The sequence below is a fragment of the Dipodomys merriami genome, unplaced genomic scaffold, assembly GCF_024711535.1.
Source record: "Dipodomys merriami isolate MVZ:Mamm:240054 unplaced genomic scaffold, mDipMer1.0.p SCAF_28, whole genome shotgun sequence".
In the NCBI taxonomy this organism is placed as follows: Eukaryota; Metazoa; Chordata; class Mammalia; order Rodentia; family Heteromyidae; genus Dipodomys; species Dipodomys merriami.
In genome coordinates this window covers 14055318-14075411 of record NW_027204270.1, presented here as the reverse complement: position 1 = coordinate 14075411, position 20094 = coordinate 14055318, and the positions used below count along the sequence as shown (strand labels likewise).

The 20094-nt window shown below is 48.4% G+C and overlaps 1 protein-coding gene across 1 annotated transcript; it reads right to left on the bottom strand.

Annotated features, from left to right (window-relative positions):
- Nucleotides 1-1255: 1255 nt before the first annotated feature.
- Fuca1 (alpha-L-fucosidase 1) lies at nt 1256-17421 on the bottom strand. Its single transcript, XM_070037638.1, has 8 exons — nt 17026-17421; nt 15921-16055; nt 13739-13876; nt 10872-10977; nt 7514-7714; nt 5822-6012; nt 4211-4310; nt 1256-1664 (listed from the first exon to the last, which is right to left on the bottom strand). Exons 1-8 carry the CDS (start codon nt 17397-17399, stop codon nt 1524-1526), a joined length of 1386 nt encoding a protein of 461 aa, XP_069893739.1. The 5' UTR covers nt 17400-17421; the 3' UTR covers nt 1256-1523.
- Nucleotides 17422-20094: the final 2673 nt, after the last annotated feature.

Genomic DNA, 20094 nt, shown 5'->3' with positions numbered 1-20094 from the left:
TCAGGCAGGAAAGTCCGTGAGACTTTTTTTTTTTGGTTCCGGTCGAGGGGCCTGAACTCTGGGCCTGGGCACTGTCCCTCAGCTCTTCAGCTCAAGGCTAGCGGTCTACCACTTGAGCCACAGCGCCACTTCCGGCTTTATTTCCTTTTTGCTTATGTGGTGCTGAGGAATCAAACTCAGGGCCTCATGCATGCGAGGCAAGTGCTCCACCACTAAGCCACCTTCCCAGCCCCAGTCCGTGAGACTTTTTTCTCCAATAAATCACCAGAAATTTGCTGTGGCTCAAATGGTTGAGTGCTAGCCTTCAGCTGAAGAGCTGAGGGACAGTGCTCAGGCCCAGAGTTCAAGCTCCATGACCAACAGAAAGAAAGAAAGAAAAAGAAAGAAAGAAAGAAAGAAAGAAAGAAAGAAAGAAAGGAAGGAAGGAAGGAAGGAAGGAAGGAAGGAAGGAAGGAAAAGATGAGCATGTTGGCAAGTGTCTGCCATCCCAACTATAGGAAGAAGCTTAAGTAGAAGATTAAGATACAGGTCATCCTGGGCAAAAGTACAACAGCAGGTTGTACTTTTTTTTTTTGTCGGTCGTGGGGCTTGAACTCTAGGCCAGGACGCTGTCCCTGCTCTCTTCAGCTCAAGGCGAGCGCTCTACCGCTTGAGCCACAGTGCTACTTCGGGTTTTCTAATGGTTTATTGGCGATAAGAGTCTCACAGATACTTCTGCCCGGGCTGGCTTTGAACCACGATCCTCAGACCTCAGTCTCCTGAGTAGCTAGGATTACAGACGTGAGCCATCACCGCACGGCTAGGTTGTACTTTTGCTATCTCAAAAATAACCAAAGCAAGCTGGGTTCTGGTGGCTCACACCTGTAATCCTAGCTACTCAGGAGGCTGAGATCTGAGGATTGAGGTTCAAAGCCAGCCTGGGCAGGAAAGTCCATGAAACTCTTTTCTCCAATAAACCACCAGAAAACTGGAAGTGGCACTGTAGCTTAAGTGGTAGAGCACTAGCCTTGAGCTGAAGAGCTGAGGGACAGTGCTCAGGCCCAGAGTTCAAGCCCCACAACTGACAAAAAAAAAAAAAAAAAAAAGCATGTGGTTGAGCCATCAAAACTGTTCCATGTCCTGTCACAGTGGCGGGTGAAGGGTGCATTCTTTATGGGTGATGAAGGGGGCTTCCTTGTAGAATATCCCCATGTAGGAGGGAACAAACTAGCTTACCTGGTTTGTCCCTTCTTTTGCAATGGATCTGAGACTTAACAAATTTTTATTCATTTATTATTTCTTTATAAGGCTGTAATGGTGGGCGAATGCTCGACCACCTGGGCCACGCCTCCACACCTGGATCTCAGATCTCCCATACCTTAGTGATCAATAGACTGTATTCCATTCTTTGATTAAAATGTGTGGGAAGATCCCCCTATGGGTGGGGAAGAGAAGTTAACTTTATTCAAAGATGGCACTACAAGAGAAACTCAAAGCAGTGCCCAGTTATCAGGGGCCCCTGGTCCTGCCTGGTACTCCAACAATCACTTCACATTGGTCATCTTCACCGTCCAAGCAAACTTCACTGGGAGACCCGAGGGGGGCAGTGAGGGTAGAGTAATGAGAAGACAGTCTTTGGAGTCTTTGGACCATTTCAGATTGCCATGCATTCCCAGCATTATTATCTGCAGAAAAGAAAAAGCAGTGGAAAACTCAGTAAAGCATCCAGGATCATACACTCTGACCTGACCATGGAGGGAAGCAGCATTTCAGACAAGGAGAGAGGAGGGTGTAACAGGGCAGGGATGTGGGAGGGGCCTGAGGAAGGCAGGAAGGAGGAGGGAAGGCCTTTCTTTTTTCTTTTCTTTTTGCCAATGCTGGGCCTGAACTTTTTTTTTGCTCAAGGCTAGCAGTCTACCACTTGAGCCACAGTGCCACTTTTGGCTTTTTCTGTGTATATGGTACTGAGGAATTGAACCCAGGGCTTCATGCATGCTAGGCAAGCATTCTACCACTAAGCCACATCCCCAGCCTGGCCTGTTAATTTCTTCAGAAACACTTAACATCTGCCAGGTGCCTGTGGCTCATGCCTGTCATCCTAACTACTCAGGAGGCTGAGATCTGAGGATCCACAGTTCAAAGCCAGCCTGGGGAGGAAACTTCATGAGGATCCAATTAACTACCAAAAAGCAGATAATGGAAATATGGCTCAAGCAATACAGTGTCATCCTTGAGCAAAAAAGTTCAGGGATAGTGCACAGGCCCTGAATTCAAGCCCCAGGAACAGCACAGAAAAACAACAAACAAAACAAAAAGCTGGATGTGTACTATGCGTGGGAGCAAGGAGAGTGGTGAGTCTAGTCAGCAAATGGCACAGCAGCAAAAACGAGTGGGCCTTGCCACCACATGCCCAGGCTGAGAGTCTGTAGCCCAGGTTGGCTTTGAATTTGCTATGAAACTCAGGCTTGTTTTGAATCCATGATTCTCCTGCCTCCACCTCTTGCATAATGGAATTACAGGTATATACACCACAACCAGAGTGGATTTTACACTGGAAGGCAATGCTAGCCATGCAAAATGAACTGAACAGGCACTGGAGGATAACCAATCACTCCAGTGCTGACGCAGATGTCCAAGGGCTCTGGAGTGGCAGAGAGCTGCCCCAGAACCTGACTCTGGACACATTATACATCATGTGGAGTGGCGCTGTGGCTCAAGCAGTAGAGCGTTCACCTTGAGCTGAAGAGCGCAGGACAGCGCCCAAGCCCAGAGTTCAAGCCCCACGATCCACAAAAAAAAAAAAAAAAAATTTCATACAAGAAATATTTGGGGCTGGGAAGGTGGCTCAGTGGTAGAGTGCTTGCCTTGCATGCATGAGGCCCTGGGTTCAATTCCTCAGCACCACATAAGCAAAAAGAAAAAAGCCAGAAGTGGCACTGTAGCTCAAGTGGTAGATCGCTAGCCTTGAGCTAAAGAGCTGAGGGACAGCGCCCAGGCCCAGAGTTTCGGCCCTACGACCAACCAAAAAAACCAAAAACCAAAAACATCATGTGGATGTGGCTGACTTTAGTCTGGAGCGGCATTCCTCCCGTGATTTTGTTTCTGGATCCTTTCAGATCATCTGCCAAAGTGTGCAGAACAAGTTCTGCGCTATGGCTATGCATGGCCTAGATGTGCTGCATGCAGCGTGGCCAATCTTCATGGAGAGGAGCCCTGGACCCCGGATGTCCTGTGATGTCCCTGCACCCTCCAGTCCCAGAGCGACTGGAAGAGCAGGTTATATCAAGGCCATCATGAACCCCAGTGGTTCCCTGATCAGAATACGTGTCAGTAAATATGGTCAGAACAATAGAGCTACTTCTGCATGGAGTGAAAACTTCAGGACCTTGGACGTGCACAGATAGTTGTGTTTCTTGATGCCACTTTGTGGAGGGCAGTTGGAAGCCAGGTGGAAACTCTGGTGACCACGGTTGTGTGGAAGCCAGGAAAGGCGACTGGTAAAACTGTGCGCCGATCCAGCTAGAGCAGGTCCCACCTTCCCTCAATCAAAGTGGACAGGGTTGTATGGGAGAGGGGCTGCAGGAACAGCTCTCGTGGTGACTCCACACATCCTGCCTGGATCATGATATTCTGGCCACGCCCCCTATTTTTCTATGTTTCTCTCAGACCAATGGGGTACAAGACTCGAGGCCATGCCTACATTCCATGCTACCTAGTAGCACTGGTATCCCCTCCATTGGCTCACACCACTACCAGCAGTCGAGGGAGGTAGAGGTGTGGAGTGGTGAGTGACCGAATTGAGGTGATGTTGGAGTTACAGTAGGAAGTAGACGTCATTAGTGGTGATTGGGAGAACAGAGGTGATTTCAGAGAGCTTGGGAATGTGGCCCCCCCCCCCACCTTCCACATCCCAGGGCTGGGATGTCTGAGCTAACAAAGGCCCAAGCCCCAGGAGTGGCATGGAAGGAAGGAAGGAAGGAAGGAAGGAAGCAAGGAAGCAAGGAAGGCAGGCAGGCAGGCATGCATTGAGGGAGGGAGGGAGAGAGGGAGGGGGAGAAGGAGGGAGAGAGGGAGGGGGAAAAGGAGGGGGAGAGGGAGGGAAGAGAGGAAGGAGGGAGGGAAAAGGAGGAAGGGAGAGAAGGAAAAGAAAAAAGGAAAGGAAGAAAAAAAGAAGGAGGAAGGAAGAAAGAAAGGAAAGAAAAGCAAAAAAGGAATAATTGAGGCTCGTTACCTTTGTACTTTCAGTAGTTTTGGGGGATTTAATCTTCAAGATTCCATGTTCTGGCCAATGCATAAAAATGGCATAAACAGTTGATCCTTTGGAGGTATACCTGGCAACAGAGAAATATCATTGTCTAAGATCCCTGGCTTGTTTCCCTGAACACAATCTTAGACTTTCCCCTTCAATCACCTACTAAATCCAAGCTCTGAGGTCTGTCATTGCTGTCATTGCTGCTAGGAAACATCATAACCCCAACCCAATTTAGTCTGGAGGATGGAAGTGGCCTGTAAAACTCTGAGATCAGCCAGGCCATGGGGGCTCATGCCTGTAATCCTAGTTACTCAGGATGCTGAGATCTGGGCATCACAGTTCAAAGCCAGCCTGGGTAGAAAAATGTTAACTCCAATTAACCCATAAAATGCCAGGGAGGAGGTACAGGTGTGGCTTATGTGGTAGAACACCATATGTGCAGGGAAAAAGCCAAAGGAAATCACAAAGTGACAACCTCCCATGTAGCTCCTATTGTTCCTCTCCCAGGGTATAGTTTTTCTAATTACAGAAGGTGGTCTTGTATAACCTAGGCTGGCCTCCAACTCCCAGTCCTCCTGCCTCAGCCTCCCAAGTACTGGGAATGCAAGTGTGTGTCACCACACATGGCATACATTTCCTTTCAACTCTTGCTGGGTGTAGCAGCACACGTTAGTTATAGCTACTGGGGAGGTGGTGGCAGGAGAATCACATGAGCCCAGGGCCAGGCCTGGCTGATCAAGTCAAACAATAAAAACAATACACTGACTCTTGTGCTAGTTCTCTCACTGTTATCATGACAGCCATTTCCTTATTGTTCACATCTTTAGAACCTGAGAATAGCAGGAGAGACAATTTCCCTTGATTAAGGGACAATAGACAAGAAGACAAAGTTGTCCTCGGATTTTACTGTGTCTGAGGAAGAGAATGAAAAACCACAAGTAGCCATTCATCTAAGGCTTTTTGTTTTAAGCTGGCACTGGGGCTTGAACTCAGACCCACTGAACTCTCATTTGGCTTTTCCTGATCAAGGCTGTTACTCTACCACTTCTGGCTTTTTGCTGGTTGACTGGAGATAAAGAGTCTCCATCCTTGAATCTCAGCCTCCTGAGTAGCTAGGATTATAGGCAATGAGTCAGCTGGGTCCAGCCCCCTAAGGGATACATGTGTTTCCCTGAGCCAAGACCGAGCTGCTTGGTGTAACATGGTCATTCACCAGTTTTGGATACTTTCTGAACAGTTAGTGCTACATTCTCTCATCATCAAAACAACTCTACACAGTATACCATCCTATTCTGTAGTTGAACAAAGCCGAGGTCTAAGATCACATAACCAGAAGTCCAAGGCCAAAGGGAAGGACTTAGAACAGGTGGCTGCCTTTTGCTGATGCTATAGGAGCATCAACTAGCAGCATTTCCCACTGGGTAGTAGAAAATGCTTTGTAGCCCCAATACCCGCCTCTCAATTCTGCTGTCCTAAAACACACCCAAAGGGGACACCAAGTTGATAGCAAGAGAGCAGCCATTGAATTTTCCAGGCCTGGCTGAGAAGCAGGACAAAGGAAGTCAGGTCAGCAGGGGCCTCAGAGCTCACCACACAGTCCTCTTGTCCTTCTCCATTTGGACCCTCCATGGTCTGGTGGAGTAGATGGCCTCACCACTGACATTCAGCCACTTGCCAATAGTCAAAAGCCTTTCTTGGAAGATAGGGTCAATCAGTCCCTCACGAGTAGGTCCGATGTTGAGCAGGTAGTTGCCTCCCAAGCTTACTGTCTTAACCAGTTCCTACACAGGGAGAAACAAGGCAGGTCAAGCTGTGGCAGATGTGGGAAAGAAAACCTATGTCACAATCTTCCAGTCCTTCCCCAACCCTTTTTTTTTTTTTTTTTTTTTTTGCCAGTCTAGGGCCTTGAACTCTGGGCCTGGGCGCTGTCCCTGAGTTCCTTTTGCTCAACACTAGTACTCTACCACATGAGCCATAGCTCCACTTTTTTCTGTGATTAACTGGAGATGAGAGTCTCATGGAGATAAGAGTCTCATGGACTTTCCTGACCTGGCTAACTTTGAATGCTACCCTCAGATCTCAGCTTCCTGGGTAGCTAGGATTACAGGCATGAGGTGCAGGCCTTACCCCCCCCCCCCCCACACACCATTTTTTTTTTTTTGGGGGTCCGGTCGTGGGGCCTGAACTCTGGGCCTGGGCGCTGTCCCTCAACTCTTCAGCTCAAGGCTAGCGATCTACCACTTGAGCTACAGCGCCACTTCTGGCTTTTTTCTTTTTGCTTATGTGGTGCTGAGGAATTGAACCCAGGGCCTCATGCATGCAAGGCAAGCACTCTACCACTGAGCCATCTTCCCAGCCCTCCCCCCACCTTTTTTGTCTGGTATTAGGGCTTAAACTCAGGGTGCACTTGCTTGGCTTTTTCTTCAAGGTTGGTGCTCTACCATTTGAGCCACAGCTCCATTTTCGGCTTTGAAAAATATACAATTTTATTGTTAAAGTATGACTTCTAGCTTTTTATGTTGGTTAATTGAAGATGAGTCTCACGGACTTTCCTACCTGGGGCTGGCTTCAAACCATGATCCTCAGATCTCAGCCTCCTGAGTAGCTAGGAATATGAGCCACTGGCACCAGGCTTCATTAACAAATTTTTTTTTTTTTGGGTCCGGTCATGGGGCCTGAACTCTGGGCCTGGGCGCTGTCCCTCAGCTCTTCAGCTCAAGGCTAGCGCTCTACCACTTGAGCCACAGCGCCACTTCCAGCTTTTTTCTGTTTGCTTATGTGGTGCTGAGGAATCCAACCCAGGGCCTTGAGCATGCAAGGCAAGTGCTCTACCACTGAGCCACCTTCCCAGCCCCCCCCCTTTTTTTTTTCATGGTTGTGGGGCTTGAACTCTGGGCCTGGATGCTGTCCTTCAGCTCTTCAGCTCAAGACTAGTGCTCTACCACTTGAACCATAACACCACTTCCGGTTTTCTGAGGATTTTGTTGGAGATGAGTCTCAGAGACTTTCCTGCCTGGGCTGGGCTTGCTTTGAACCTCGATCCTCAGATCTTAGCTTCCTGAGTAGCTAGGATTACAGGTGTGAGCCACCAGCGCCCAGCCATCAACAAATTTTAATGATGGAAACTCTCAGATCTATTACCTGCCACAGTAATGTTAATAGGGCTGGCAGTGTGACCAGAGGCAGAGCACCTGCCCAGCCTGCCTGCACAAGGCCCCTGTTCAATCCCCAGCACTGAAACAAAGAGAAACCACCCAACCAGCCTAACATGGGGGTGCTTACCTTAATGATCTCAAAGGCAGGTAAGATGTCAGATAGGAGCATATCACATCGGTAACCCCAGGACTTTCTGTCGATGCTTGTACACATCTCCCACTTGTGATCTGGCAACTTCTCAGGCTTGTACTTATCTTGACAGTTGAAGTATCCACCATGATGGCAGGAGCAGCCCTGGCCCCATCTGTCATTCACCACCACCTCATCCTAAAGGAGGGAAGAGTGGTGGTCACTGTGGTGCAGTAGCTCCACAGGGCAGCCAGACTAGAAACAAGCAAAGCAAATCTATCCACGGCAGTTGTTTTCCAACCAGTTGTGCTCAGGAGGGGAGGCCTGGCAGTCTAGAGACCTCTTAGGCTGTCACACAGAGTGCTACTGCCCTCTAGTGGGAAGACACCAAGGTTGCCAGTAAAAAACACTACAGTTGGGGCTGGGAGAAGCTGTGGCACAGGGCATCTGGGACAGAAAAACACTTTCAGGAGACAAGACATGAAGAGGAGCTTGCCTGAGCTCAGAATTTCTTTCTTTCTTTCTTTTTTTTTGCTGAACCTGGGGCTTGAACTCTGGACCTGAGGGCTGTCCCTGAGCTCCTTTTTTTTGCTCAAGGCTACCACTAGAGCCACAGAGCCATTTCTAGCCTTTTCTGTGACTAACTGAAGAGTCTCACAGACTTTCCTGGTTGGGCTGGCTTTGAACCATGATCCTCAGATCTCAGCCTCATGAGGTAGCTAGGATTATAGCTTTGAGCCACTGGTGTCTGGCCAAACTCTGCCTTTCTAAGTAACCAGGCATACAGGCAGAAGCCATGACACATGGATTCTTCTTTAAATTATTTTGCTGGGTTTTTTTGTTTGTTTTTTGTTTTTGTCAGTTGTGGGGCCTGAACTCTGAGGGGCGCTGTCCCTCAGCTCTTCAGATTAAGACTAGCACTCTGCCACTTGAGCCACAGCGCCACTTCCGGCTTTTCCTGCTTATGTGGTGCTGAGGAATTGAACCCAGGAATTCATGCCCGCGAGGCAAGCACTCTACCACTGAGCCACCTTCCCAGCCCTATTTTGCTGTTTTGACACGAGGCTCTTTCAGCTACCTTTGCCCAGGCTGGACCTAAACCTCAAGTCTAACTTTTATCTCCATCTCCACTGCCGCTGGGATTAAAGAAAAGTCAGCAAGCCAGCAAAAACCAAAAGTAGATATGTGCATTGTTACAATGGGTCAGACTGTATCCCTATTTAAGCATTTTGTTTTTTCCCTTCCCCTCCCTGAATTAGAGAAGTGTACTAAGGCTACCAGCACAACTATGTTTATCAAGCATTATTTACCATAGCTAAGATATGGAACCAACCCAGATGCCCCTCAGTAGATTAATGGATCAAGAAAATATGGTATATATATATATATATATATATATATATATATATATATATATATATATATATATATATATATATATGCAATGGAATTCTATGCCTCCATCAGAAAAAATGACATTGCCCCATTTGTTAGGAAATGGCTCTCGGGGCTGGGAAGGTGGCTCAGTGGTAGAGTGCTTGCCTTGCATGCCCGAGGCCCTGGGTTCGATTCCTAAGCACCACATAAGCAAAAAGGAAAAAGCCGGAAGTGGCGTTGTGGCTCAAGTGGTAGAGCGCTAGCCTTGAGCTGAAGAGCTGAGGGACAGTGCCCAGACCCAGAGTTCGGGCCCCACGACCGGACCAAAAAAAAAAAAAAAAGGAAATGGCTCTCTTAAAGAACACTAGAAGGCAGTGTGTTATTTATTAATTTTTAGTGATTTTATTAACAGTTATGAATTCTAGGAAGTGGCAGTTTCATTATGCTCTTTCCATAATATATTTAAAATATTTTATTATACACTATTTTCTATTTATTACTTCTTCCTCCAAAGATCTTGTTTTTCAAATAAAATTACATCTTTATATATGTGCATATAATGTAATTTGAAAGATTTAAGGCAAACTGCAACTTAATTCAAGATGTACAGAGGATTAACAGGGTGAATAAAAACTTGAATATTTTTTGTTTTAAAAACAAAAGTAGGGGCTGGGAAGGTGGCTCAGTTGTAGAGTGCTTGCCTTGCATGCTCGAGGCCCTGGGTTCGATTCCTCAGCACCACATAAGCAAAAAGAAAAAAGCCAGAAGTGGCGCTGTGACTCAAGTGGTAGAGCGCTAGCCTTGAGCTGAAGAGCTGAGGGACAGCGCCCAAGCCCAGAGTTCAGACCCCACTACTGGACCCAAAAAAAAAAAAGTAGAGGGGCTGGGAAGGTGGCTCAGTGGTAGAGCACTTGCCTTGCATGCCTGAGGCCCTGGGTTCGATTCCTTAGTACCACAGAAGCAAAATGAAAAAAGCCGGAAGTGGTGCTGTGGCTCAAGTGGTAGAGCGCTAGCCTTGAGCTGAAGAGCTGAGGGACAGCGCCCAGGCCCAGAGTTTATGCCCCAAGACCGGACCCCCCCCCCCAAAAAAAAATAGAGATGTGGATCAAGTAGTAGAACTCCAGCCTTGAGTGAAAAAGCCAAATGAAGGCAGGCGCCGGTGGCTCACGCCTGTAATCCTAGCTACTCAGGAGGCTGAGATCTGAGGATCGAGGTTCAAAGCCAGCCTGGGCAGGAAAGTCTGTGAGACTCTTATCGCCAATAAACCACCAGAAAACTGGAAGTGGTGCTGTAGTTCAAGTGGTAGAGCGCTCGCCTTGAGCTGTAGAGCTGAGGGACAGCACTCAGGCCTAGAGTTCAAGCCCCACGACTGACAAAAGAAAAAGCCAAATGAGAGTGTGAGGCCCTGAGTTCAAGCTCTAGCACTGGTAATAAACTCAAGAAAATTCAGAATTAAAGACAAAAAGAAGCCAGGAGATGGCAGCTCACGCCTGGAATCCTAGCTACTAAGAAAGGTGAGAGCTGAGGATTTTGGTTCAAAATCAGCTGTGGCAAGAAAGCCCAGGAGACTCTTACCTCCAGTTAGCAACCAGAAAACCAGAGGTGGGGCTGTGGCTCAAAGTGGTACAGTGCTAGCCTTGAGGACAAGAGCTCAGGGACAGTGCCCAGGCCCTGAGTTCAAGTCCTACAAATGAAAAAAAAAAAAAAAAAAGACAAAGGTCCCATTGTACCATGTTGATGTTACTGTCTGAGATTTCTGGAGTCCTCTGCAGTAGTCCTCTCCATCTTAGCTATTGGTATTAATAGTAGTAGTAGTATTACTATTTTGATAGGGTTTCACTATGTGGCCCAGGCTTGGAACTCACAAGCCCCCTACCTTAGGTTCCAAAGCTGTGATTACAGGCATGTGCTACAACATCTGGCCATACTTCCTTTTACCACAACAGAAAAATAAGAAAGAAGTTAGGTAAGTGTCTACCTTGATGGGACTGTCATTGTAGAGCCAGGCAAGAAAACTTGTGGAGTTCCAGTAAGTGTCTGGGCATTCCCAGTCCCCGTCAGACCAGATCAGATCAGGCCTGTAGCTGGAAGACAGGGAATCGCAGAGGTGTATTACCCAGATATGGTTACAGTACAGTCCTTTTTTTGTGTGCATGCCATTACCGGGGCTTGAATTCAGGGTCTTGAGTTCTCTCTTAGCTTTTTTGCTCAAGACTGGTACTCTACATGTGAACCCTGCCTCCAGTCTAGCATTTTTGTTGGTTAACTGTAGATAGTCTCACAGTCATTCCTGCCCCCACTGACTTTGAACTGCGATCCTCTGGTCTCAACCTCCTTAGTAGTCAGGATTACAGGTGTAAGCCAGTGGCACTCAGCCATTATTCTCTTTTTGGGTGACACAGCTGGAAATAAAGGCGCTAGATTGGAACACACCTGGTGCAAATACTCTGTCCTGCACAGGGAGGCCAGGAGCAGGCTCTGGGAAAGGCTGCTTCCCTGAGCAGGGATCGCATGCAGTCAGTCTGGTCCGGCTGTGTACCAGCAGCCACAGTCCCTGGATAGCAATGACCTCATTGGCTTTCAGTGCTCTTGCCATATTAATCCCATTGGAGGGACAGAGAAAACAAAACCTAGGGCTGGGAATGTGGCTTAGTGGTAGAGTGCTTGCCTAGCATGCCTGAATCCCTGGGTTCGATTCCTCAGTACCACAAAAACAGAAAAAAGCTCGAAGTGGCGCTGTGCCTCAAGTGGTAGAGCACTAGCCTTGAGCCAAAGCAGCTCAGGGACAGTGCCCGGGCTCTGAGTTCAAGCCCCAGTACTGGCAAAAAACAAAAAACAACAACAAAAAACAAGATCTACAAAGATCAGGTGCTTTGTTCAGGACCACATAATAAGAAAAAAGAGGGCTGGGAAGGTGGCTCAGTGGTAGAGCGCTTGCCTTGCATGCCTGAGGCCCTGGATTCGATTCCTCAGCACCACATAAGCAAAAAGAAAAAAGCCGAAGTGGCGCTGTGGCTCAAGTGGTAGAGCGCTAGCCTTGAGCTGAAGAGCTGAGGGACAGCGCCCAGGCCCCACGACTGGACCCCCCCCCAAAAAAAAAAAACAACAACCAGGATTTCAGTAATATCTGATCTGTCCAGGCCTCTGCTGGTCACCAACAACCATACCATTTCTCTGATGTAAGTCTTCTGTGTGTGTGTGTGTGTGTGTGTGTGTGTGTGTGTGTGTGTGTGTGCTAGTACTGGGACTTGAACTCCAAGCCTTAGCTCTTCCGACTCAAGGCTAGTGTTCTACCACTTCAGCCACAGCTCCACTTCTGGCTTTTTGGTGGTTAACTGGAAATGAGAGTCTCACAGACGTACTTACTTACCTGGAGCCTCAGATCTCATCTCCTGAGTAGTCAAGGATTACAGGTGTGAGCCACTGATGCCTGGCAAGATTTCTGTCATTGTTCTAAGTGAGGGTCCAGGCAAAGATGACTGCCTCTAAGCTTCAAAGTTCCCCTACCCCGAGGGCCCTCTCCCAAGTGTGACAATGGAACTAAGCAGGGAACATGGTAAAGACCGTGGTCACTTTGTGAATAAGGACTGTCCGGAGTACCTCCTCTGCAAGCCTGGGCAGTCACTCTCAGCCGTGACAGGAAGACACTGAGCCTGCTTCACAGCGTGAGAACTGAGGCTCAGGGCCGAACTGTGATGACAACATGGGGTTCCAGGCAGGCTCCCTTAGCCCACACAGCTTTCTCCAAGGTTCTGACATGGGCTGGCTTTGAACACTGATCCTCAGATCTCAGCCTCCAGAGTAATTAGGATTATAGCGGAGAGCCACAGGTGCCCTGCTTAAGTTTTGTTTTTTGTTTTTGTTTTTTTTTAATTTCTTGCTTTTCTCTGGTCATGGAGCTTGAACTTGGGGCCTGGGTAGTTCCTGCACTCTTTTGCTCAAGGCTAGCGCTCTACCACTGTGGCCAGAGCTCCACTTCTGGTTTTCTGGTGGATAACTGGAGATCAGAGTCTCACAGATTTTCCTACCCCAGCTGGTTTTGAACCGTTATCCTCAGACCTCAGCCTACTGAATGGCTAGGATTACAGGCATTGAACCACCAGCACCCAGCAGGAAAAGAGGGTTTGGGTTTTTTTTGTTGTTGTTTGTAGGGCTTGAACTCTGGGCTTGGGTGTTGTCCCTCAGCTCTTCAGCTCAAGGCTAGTGTTCTACCATTTGGGCCACAGCACCACTTCCAGTTTTCTGGTGGTTTACTGGAGATCAGAGTCTCACGGACTTTCCTGCCCAGGCTGGCTTTGAACTGTGTTCCTCAGATCTCAGCCTCCTGAATAGCTAGGATTGCAGGCATGAGCCACCAGTGCCTGGTTAGGAAGAGAGGGTTTGACACCAGCATCCTGGGTTCTGTGGGACTGCTCCAATTTCACTCTAAGATTACACTGCAGAAGATATGAAGAGCCAGGCATCAGCCTGTCATGCTTGCTACTCGGAAAGCTGAGATCTGAGGACTGCAGTTTGAAGCCAGCCTAGGAAGAAAAATCCATGAGACTCCCATCTTCAATTAACTAGCAAAAAGTTGGAAGCAAAAGTGTGACTCAAGTGGTGAAGCACCAATCCTGAGCAAAAAAGGAAAGTGAGAAACAAGGCCTTGAGTCCAAGTGGCAATACCAGCACAAGGGAAGAAGAAGAAAAAAAGCTAGGAGGAAAGAAACTATTTTGTCTTATTTGACATTGTGTACATTTTCTTTCATACCTGCCTGGGCCTCCCTCCCCCTTAATCAGTGACTTCTAAGAAGCTCAGATTTCACAGGGAAAAGTGATGAGCCCACAGCCACTGGTGCTGCTTACCTGTTCACGAGGTGGTACAGCTCTGGCATTGTCTTTGTATTGACAAAATGCTGGGTTTTGAGGCCGTTTTTCTTATCAATGACGTACAGTGGATGAAACCATTCCATGAGTGAGTGATAGAGGCCATAGCGGATGTTCCTAAACAGAGAAACGGAAGCAACTGGCATCATTCGGCTATGTGAGATCCTGTGGGATTTTGCGAGTGTGTGTGTGTGTGTGTGCGTGTGTGTGTGTGTGTGTGTGTGTGTGAGATCCTGTGGGATTTTGCGTGTGTGTGTGTGTGTGTGTGTGTGTGTGTCCATCCAAGTCATTCTAAATTCATTCTTACTTGCTTAAGCAGAAAGATTGGCTTTCGGCTGGGCAGGTGGCTCAGTGGTAGAGCGCTTGCCTTGCATGCCTGAGACCCTGGGTTCGATTCCTCAGCACCACATAAGCAAAAAGAAAAAAGCCGGAAGTGGCGCTGTGGCTCAAGTGGTAGAGCACTAGCCTTGAGCTGAAGAGCTGAAGGACAGCGCCCAGGCCCAGAGTTCAGGCCCCACGACCGGACCCCAAAAAAAAAAAAAAAGAAAAAAGAAAGATTGGCTTTCTTGGCTTTTTTATATTTTGTATGACATCGTTCAAGGAGTAGAACACCAGCCCAAACAGAAATGTAAAGGGGCAACATCTAGACCCTGAGTTCAAGCCCCAGAACTGGCATTAAAAGGGGGAGGGAATTCAAATGAAGCTGGGAATGGCACAAACACTATTTCTGCATGCCCCCCCCCATTTCTTTTTTCTGCAAGTACTGGGTCTTAAACTCTGGGTCTAAATTGGGCGCTGGTGGCTCACACCTGTAATCTTAGCTACTCAGGAGGCTGAGATCTGAGGATCCCAGTTCAAAGCCAGCCAGGCAAGAAAGTCCACAAGACTCTTATCTCCAACTAACCACCAGAAAACTGGAAGTGTGGCTGTGGCTCAAAGTGGTAGAGCGCTATCCTTGAGTGAAAAGGCTAAGGGACAGCATGTGGGCCCAGAGCGGGTTTCTGTTGTTGTTTTGTAGGTTGTGGGGTTTGAAATCAGGGCTTGGGTGCTGTCCCTAAGCTCCTTTTGCTCAAGGCTAGTGATCTTCCTCTTTGAGACTCAGCACCACTTCCAGTTTTCTGGTGGTGAATTGGAGATAAGAGTCTCATGGACTTTCTTGGCTCAGCTGGCTTTGAACCATGATGCTCAGAGCTCAGCCTCCTGATTACAGGCATGAGCCATCAGTGCCTGGCTCATTTTCCCTTCTTATAGGCAAATATACCCAGAGTGTAAGGTTCAAATCCCATCTCTGGGGCTAGAGGTGTAGAGGGCTCAGTAGTAGAGCATGTGTTCAGCATGCAACAAGGCCCTGGTTCAATCTCCAGGACCACAAAAAAACAGTTCTGCCTCTGACACTTACCTCTTCAATCTTGGGAAGTCACTTCCTCTTAAATAATGAGTATTAGGGAACATTAATCAGAAGCAGCCATGTGCTTCCTTTCCTTAACCAACATTTTCCAGGTGGGGGTTTGGACACAGGACCCTTGGTAGGCAGAGGCTCTACCACAACTTGAGCCACATCTCCGTCTTGCAGGATTTTTTTTTTTGTCTAGGGCAAGGCCATTCTCTTACCTATGAGCTCCTGAATAGCTGGAATTACAGATATAAAGCACTGCACCTGGCATTTTTATTGAGTTGGGGTTTTCACCGCCTTTTTGTTGGGGTGGGTCTCAAATCAAGATCCTCCTAATCTCAGCCTCCCAACTATCTGAGATTACTAATGTGGGGTACCATACATAGCCTTGCTTCCTGATTTTTTTTTTTCTGCTTTAACTGCCCTTCCCAGTTCTCAGCTTGATCTACCATTCTCCAAACCCACCCTGAAGGCTCTGTATTGATGGCTAAGGAGGACAAAGATGAACCCTAGTCCCTGGCATCCATCCCACAGGGGAAAAGGCCTTGCACTAGAGATGGAGTATTGTGATTATACCAGTAATCACCCAACCAGACCATGGGTCATATGGAAATTGCTAAGTCCTAAGCACTGTTGGTCCAAAGACCAGAAGCTGCTCGTCACTGGCTTAAATGCAACCTTAGAAAACACCCAAGAGCAGAGAAATTATGGGAAGTTTGGGCGGCTAGGTTTGACAAGATGGCAGGGCTGTCATCCCCAGACACGCACCTCTCCCGGAGAGCTGCTCCTAACTCACCAACCAAATCACGATGGGGACCCACGTCCTTCGAGTTCCAGTTCCAAGATGTGGGACTTGGCCAGTTTGTGAAGCCTTCATGATGTTTTGTCGTCAGGACCACATACCTGCCGACAAAACCAAAGGAGAGGTCTGGCACTGTAATCACACCTGTAATCCTAGCTACTCCTGAGGCTGAGATATGAGGATTGCAGTTCAAAACTAGCCCAGGCAGGAAAGTCTGTGAAACTCTTTATCTCCAATTAGCCATCATCCCCCCCCCCAAAAAAAAAGCCTGAATTGAAGCTGTGGCTCAAGTGGTAGGGTGCTAGCCTTCTCTCCCATTGACCAACGCCATCCTTCCCACTTCCCCATGCTTGAAGCTGAGTGGTTATTCTCTGGCACTCAACACAGAGCCCTCAAGACCTCCTTCAGGCCTGACTTGACCTCAACAAACTGAGCCCTACTTCCCTCCCCACATAGGGTACATCCCAGCTTTCTGTTCTTCCAAAGAGGAACCCATATCTCCAACAGCCTGCAACACAGTACAAAGCTTTCTAGACTCTACTTTATTGCGCAAGGCCCTGAGAAGGCAAGGTTGGGAGAATCTACACAATACACTGTACCCCAGCTTACTACACTGCCACGCAGAACCCCTTTCTTTCTTTCTCTTTGCATCCTGGAGACATCAGGGCTGAGAAGAACTCGTGCAACTCTTCCATCAGCATCCAGCGAGAAGGGGCTGGTGCTCCCACTTCTCCACCCTTGGACAAGGACCAGACTACAGACCCCAGGTTCAGAATCCCGGGGGTCTCGTCCATCTGAGAGAGACTGGAGGCATGGCCCAAATGGAAAGGGACACGAGGCATCGCCTAGCCCTAGCTCAGGCCTCTCAATATACAGATGTGGATCGCCGCCCTGAACTCTTCATTTTTTCAGGAACACCCCCACTCCCCATCAACCTGACGCACAGGGGAACCACGTTCAAGTGTGCAGCCGTTAAGAGGCGAACTCAGAGCGCCCGGGTAGGTGTGTCGTGTGTGGCCTCGGGCCGGAGAGACCAAGTCCTCCACCCCTCGGGCCGGGGCCCACACTCACTTGGCCCCCGAGGCCTCAAACAGGTCGGCCCACTGCTCCGGGCGGAAGAAGCGCGCGGTGAACTGCGGCCCGAAGTCCGCGTAGGAGAAGCCGGGCGGGTAGTGCCGGCGCATGAACTGCTCGTAGCCGGCCTGCGGCTGGCCCTGCCAGTGCCACCAGAACCACTCGCTGCCCCACGCCGGCACCGAGAACACGCCCCAGTGCACGAACACCCCGAACTTGGCTTCATCGAACCAGCTCGGCAGGGGCCGGGTGTCCAGGCTCACCCAGTCAGCGGTGTACCGGCGCGGAGTTGCAAGGGTCGACTTGACCGAGACCACCACCGGCACCAGCCCGGTGACCACCAGACACAACCAGCATTGCGGCTCCCGCATCGCTGCTTCCGCGTCTGCACGATCTCCTCCTACTGCGCAGGCGCGGGCGAGGGAGCCCCAGCCAACCCGACTGACGATTGGCTCAGAAGTTAATAAGGAAAATTAGGGGGTCGGGTCAGAGCGGGCCAATCCGGTCGAGCTCTGTTAACTCCATCGCCCTCTGGCGTTCAAATGGAGAAATTGCAAGGAAGGCGTTGACCGCGCTGTGCTTTTAGTGGCTGGGAGACTGAAAGAGTCCCGCCCCCCACCCCTCCCCAAGGATTTAACTGTGAGGTTAAATCGCGAAGCCCGCAAGTATGCAGAGAACCCGGACTAGTCCTCTGTGCTGCACCAATCCTGCAGGGGTAGGCGGAAGCCAGATCATGGGTTTTATTTAGTGGGCATTTGGAATCATAAGGAGAATACTCACACACACATAGACGTACATATATGTCTAAATATGTATAGATATGTATGTATATGTATATCAGAGGAAAGGATACCAGAATAGATTATTAGATTGGATGGTTATTATAACGGTCCTGGCAGAAATATGTGGTACAAAAAAAATGAAAAGAAGTGGGGTTTTTTGGTTTGTTTTTTGGGTGCCAATCAATTTTTTGGGGGTGTGCGTGTCAGTCATGGGTCCTGAACACTGGGCTTGGGTGCTGTCCCTCAGCTCTTCAGCTCAAGGCTTGCGCTCTACCACTTGAGCCACAGCACCCTTTCCAGTTTTCTGGCGGTTCATTGGAGATAAGAGTCTCACAGACTTTTCCTGCCTGGGCTGGCTTTGAACTGCAGGATCTTCAGATCTCAGCCTCCTGAGTAGCTAGGATTACAGGTAATTGGTGCCAATCTTAAGGCTTGAATTCAGGGCTTGGACGCTGTCCCTGGGCTTTTTTGCTCAAGGCTAGAGCTCTATCACTTGTGCCACAGCTCCACTTCCAGGTTTTGGTGGTTAATTGGAGGTAAGAGTCTCCTGGGCTTTCTTGCCTGAACTGGCTTCAAATCGCCTCCTGAGTAGCTAGGATTACAGGCATCAGGTGCCACTGTGGAAAGAAGCATTTTGAGGAAAGGAGAGGGAAAAGTGATGCTGAAAAAAGACATTGAGTATTTTCTGAGCCAGGAATTCTGAGAAATTGCAGAGCTTATCATTTAACTAGAAATCAAGAGCTCAGCAGCTGGGATGTAGTTCAGGGGCAGAGTGCTTGCCTAACGTGGAGGCCCTGGTTCAGGCTCAAGCACTATCAACCAACTGAAGAACACACATGGCTACTGAGAAACATTTACAATTCGCAGGCAAGAAAACTAAAAGCTAAGAGACACTGGCCCTTCCTCAGGAGTGTCAGTGTGAAGCTTGCCTGGCAGGGAAGTTACCTGATGGTTTTGTAGTTGACACATACTGTACATACACACTCAAACAGGTGAGAATTTGCAAATCAGAAGTCACATGATCCCTGGAGATACCATCAGTCAGAGGACAGCAGAATGCTAAAGATGGGAGGGACGTTGAAGGTTCTTGGCACCATGCTGTTCCCTAACCTTCCAGTTTGCAAAAGAGGAAACTAAGGCACTTTCCAGTCACTGAAGAAAAGAAAAAAAAGAGGGTAAGAGAGTTGCCCAAGATCCGGAAGCTAGTTTGGAGCAAAGGTTGTGGGACCAAAATTTAGAACTTCACAGCTTGGGAACCTGTGTGTCTTTTCGCCTACGTCTTTCTCTAGCCTGGGAGAAGTGAGCGCCAGGGTCAGCAGAAGCAAACACCTCCTCAATGGTACCGAAGCACAATGGCTGTGGTCTTTTTTTTCTGTAGCTTTTTTTGTTGTTGTTGGTGGTGGTGGTTGAGGGGCTTTAACTCTGGGGCCTGGGCGCTGTCCCTCAGCTCTTCAGCTCAAGGCTAGCGCTCTACCATTTGAGCCACAGCGCCACTTCTGGCTTTTTTCTTTTTGCTTATGTGGTGCTAAGGAATCGAACCCAGGACCTCAAGCATGCAAGGCAAGCGCTCTACCACTGAGCCACCTTCCCAGCCCCCCACTTCTGGTTTTCTGGTGATAAGAGTCTCACAGAGTTTCCTGCCCAGGCAATCCTCAGATCTCAGCCTCCTGAATAGCTAGGGTTATAGGCGTGAGCCACCAGCACCTGGATTTTCTGTATTATTTTCTTTATCTTTTGTATGTTTTCTCTGAAAGATTATGTTGAAATATCATCTACAATGGTAAGCACGGACAAGCTAAGGAAACAACAAACCACTTACATACTGGTAGATGCGAGTGTCAATAGCCTTGAATATACGGAACTTGTCTTGGGGAAAATGAAATGGGCTGCTATGATCTTCATTTGTCTTTATCTACATCACGTTGGTCTTCCTGAGCAGTCTTGCCCAATGGCCAGGTCTATTTCCTAGTCTAAGCAATGAGGATCTTACACAGTGATCAGGTCCCTTTTCCTGCCTTTCTCTCCCGCTCCAAAAATTCCCCATCTTCACTTAAAGTAGAACTGCAGTGTGACTGTGAAAGGGGAGGTTGAAAATGTTGACATGCATTTCATTCAGTAATACTTAAAACCTAGCTTCACTCATTCAACAAATATTTACCAAGTGCCAATTTGTGTCAGGCACTTCGGCATTTCCCTCACCACAGTAAGAAAAGATCCCTACTTTAAGAAACTTTAAGAGCTGGGCACCTGTGGCTCATGCCACAAAATTTAGGAGGTTGAGATT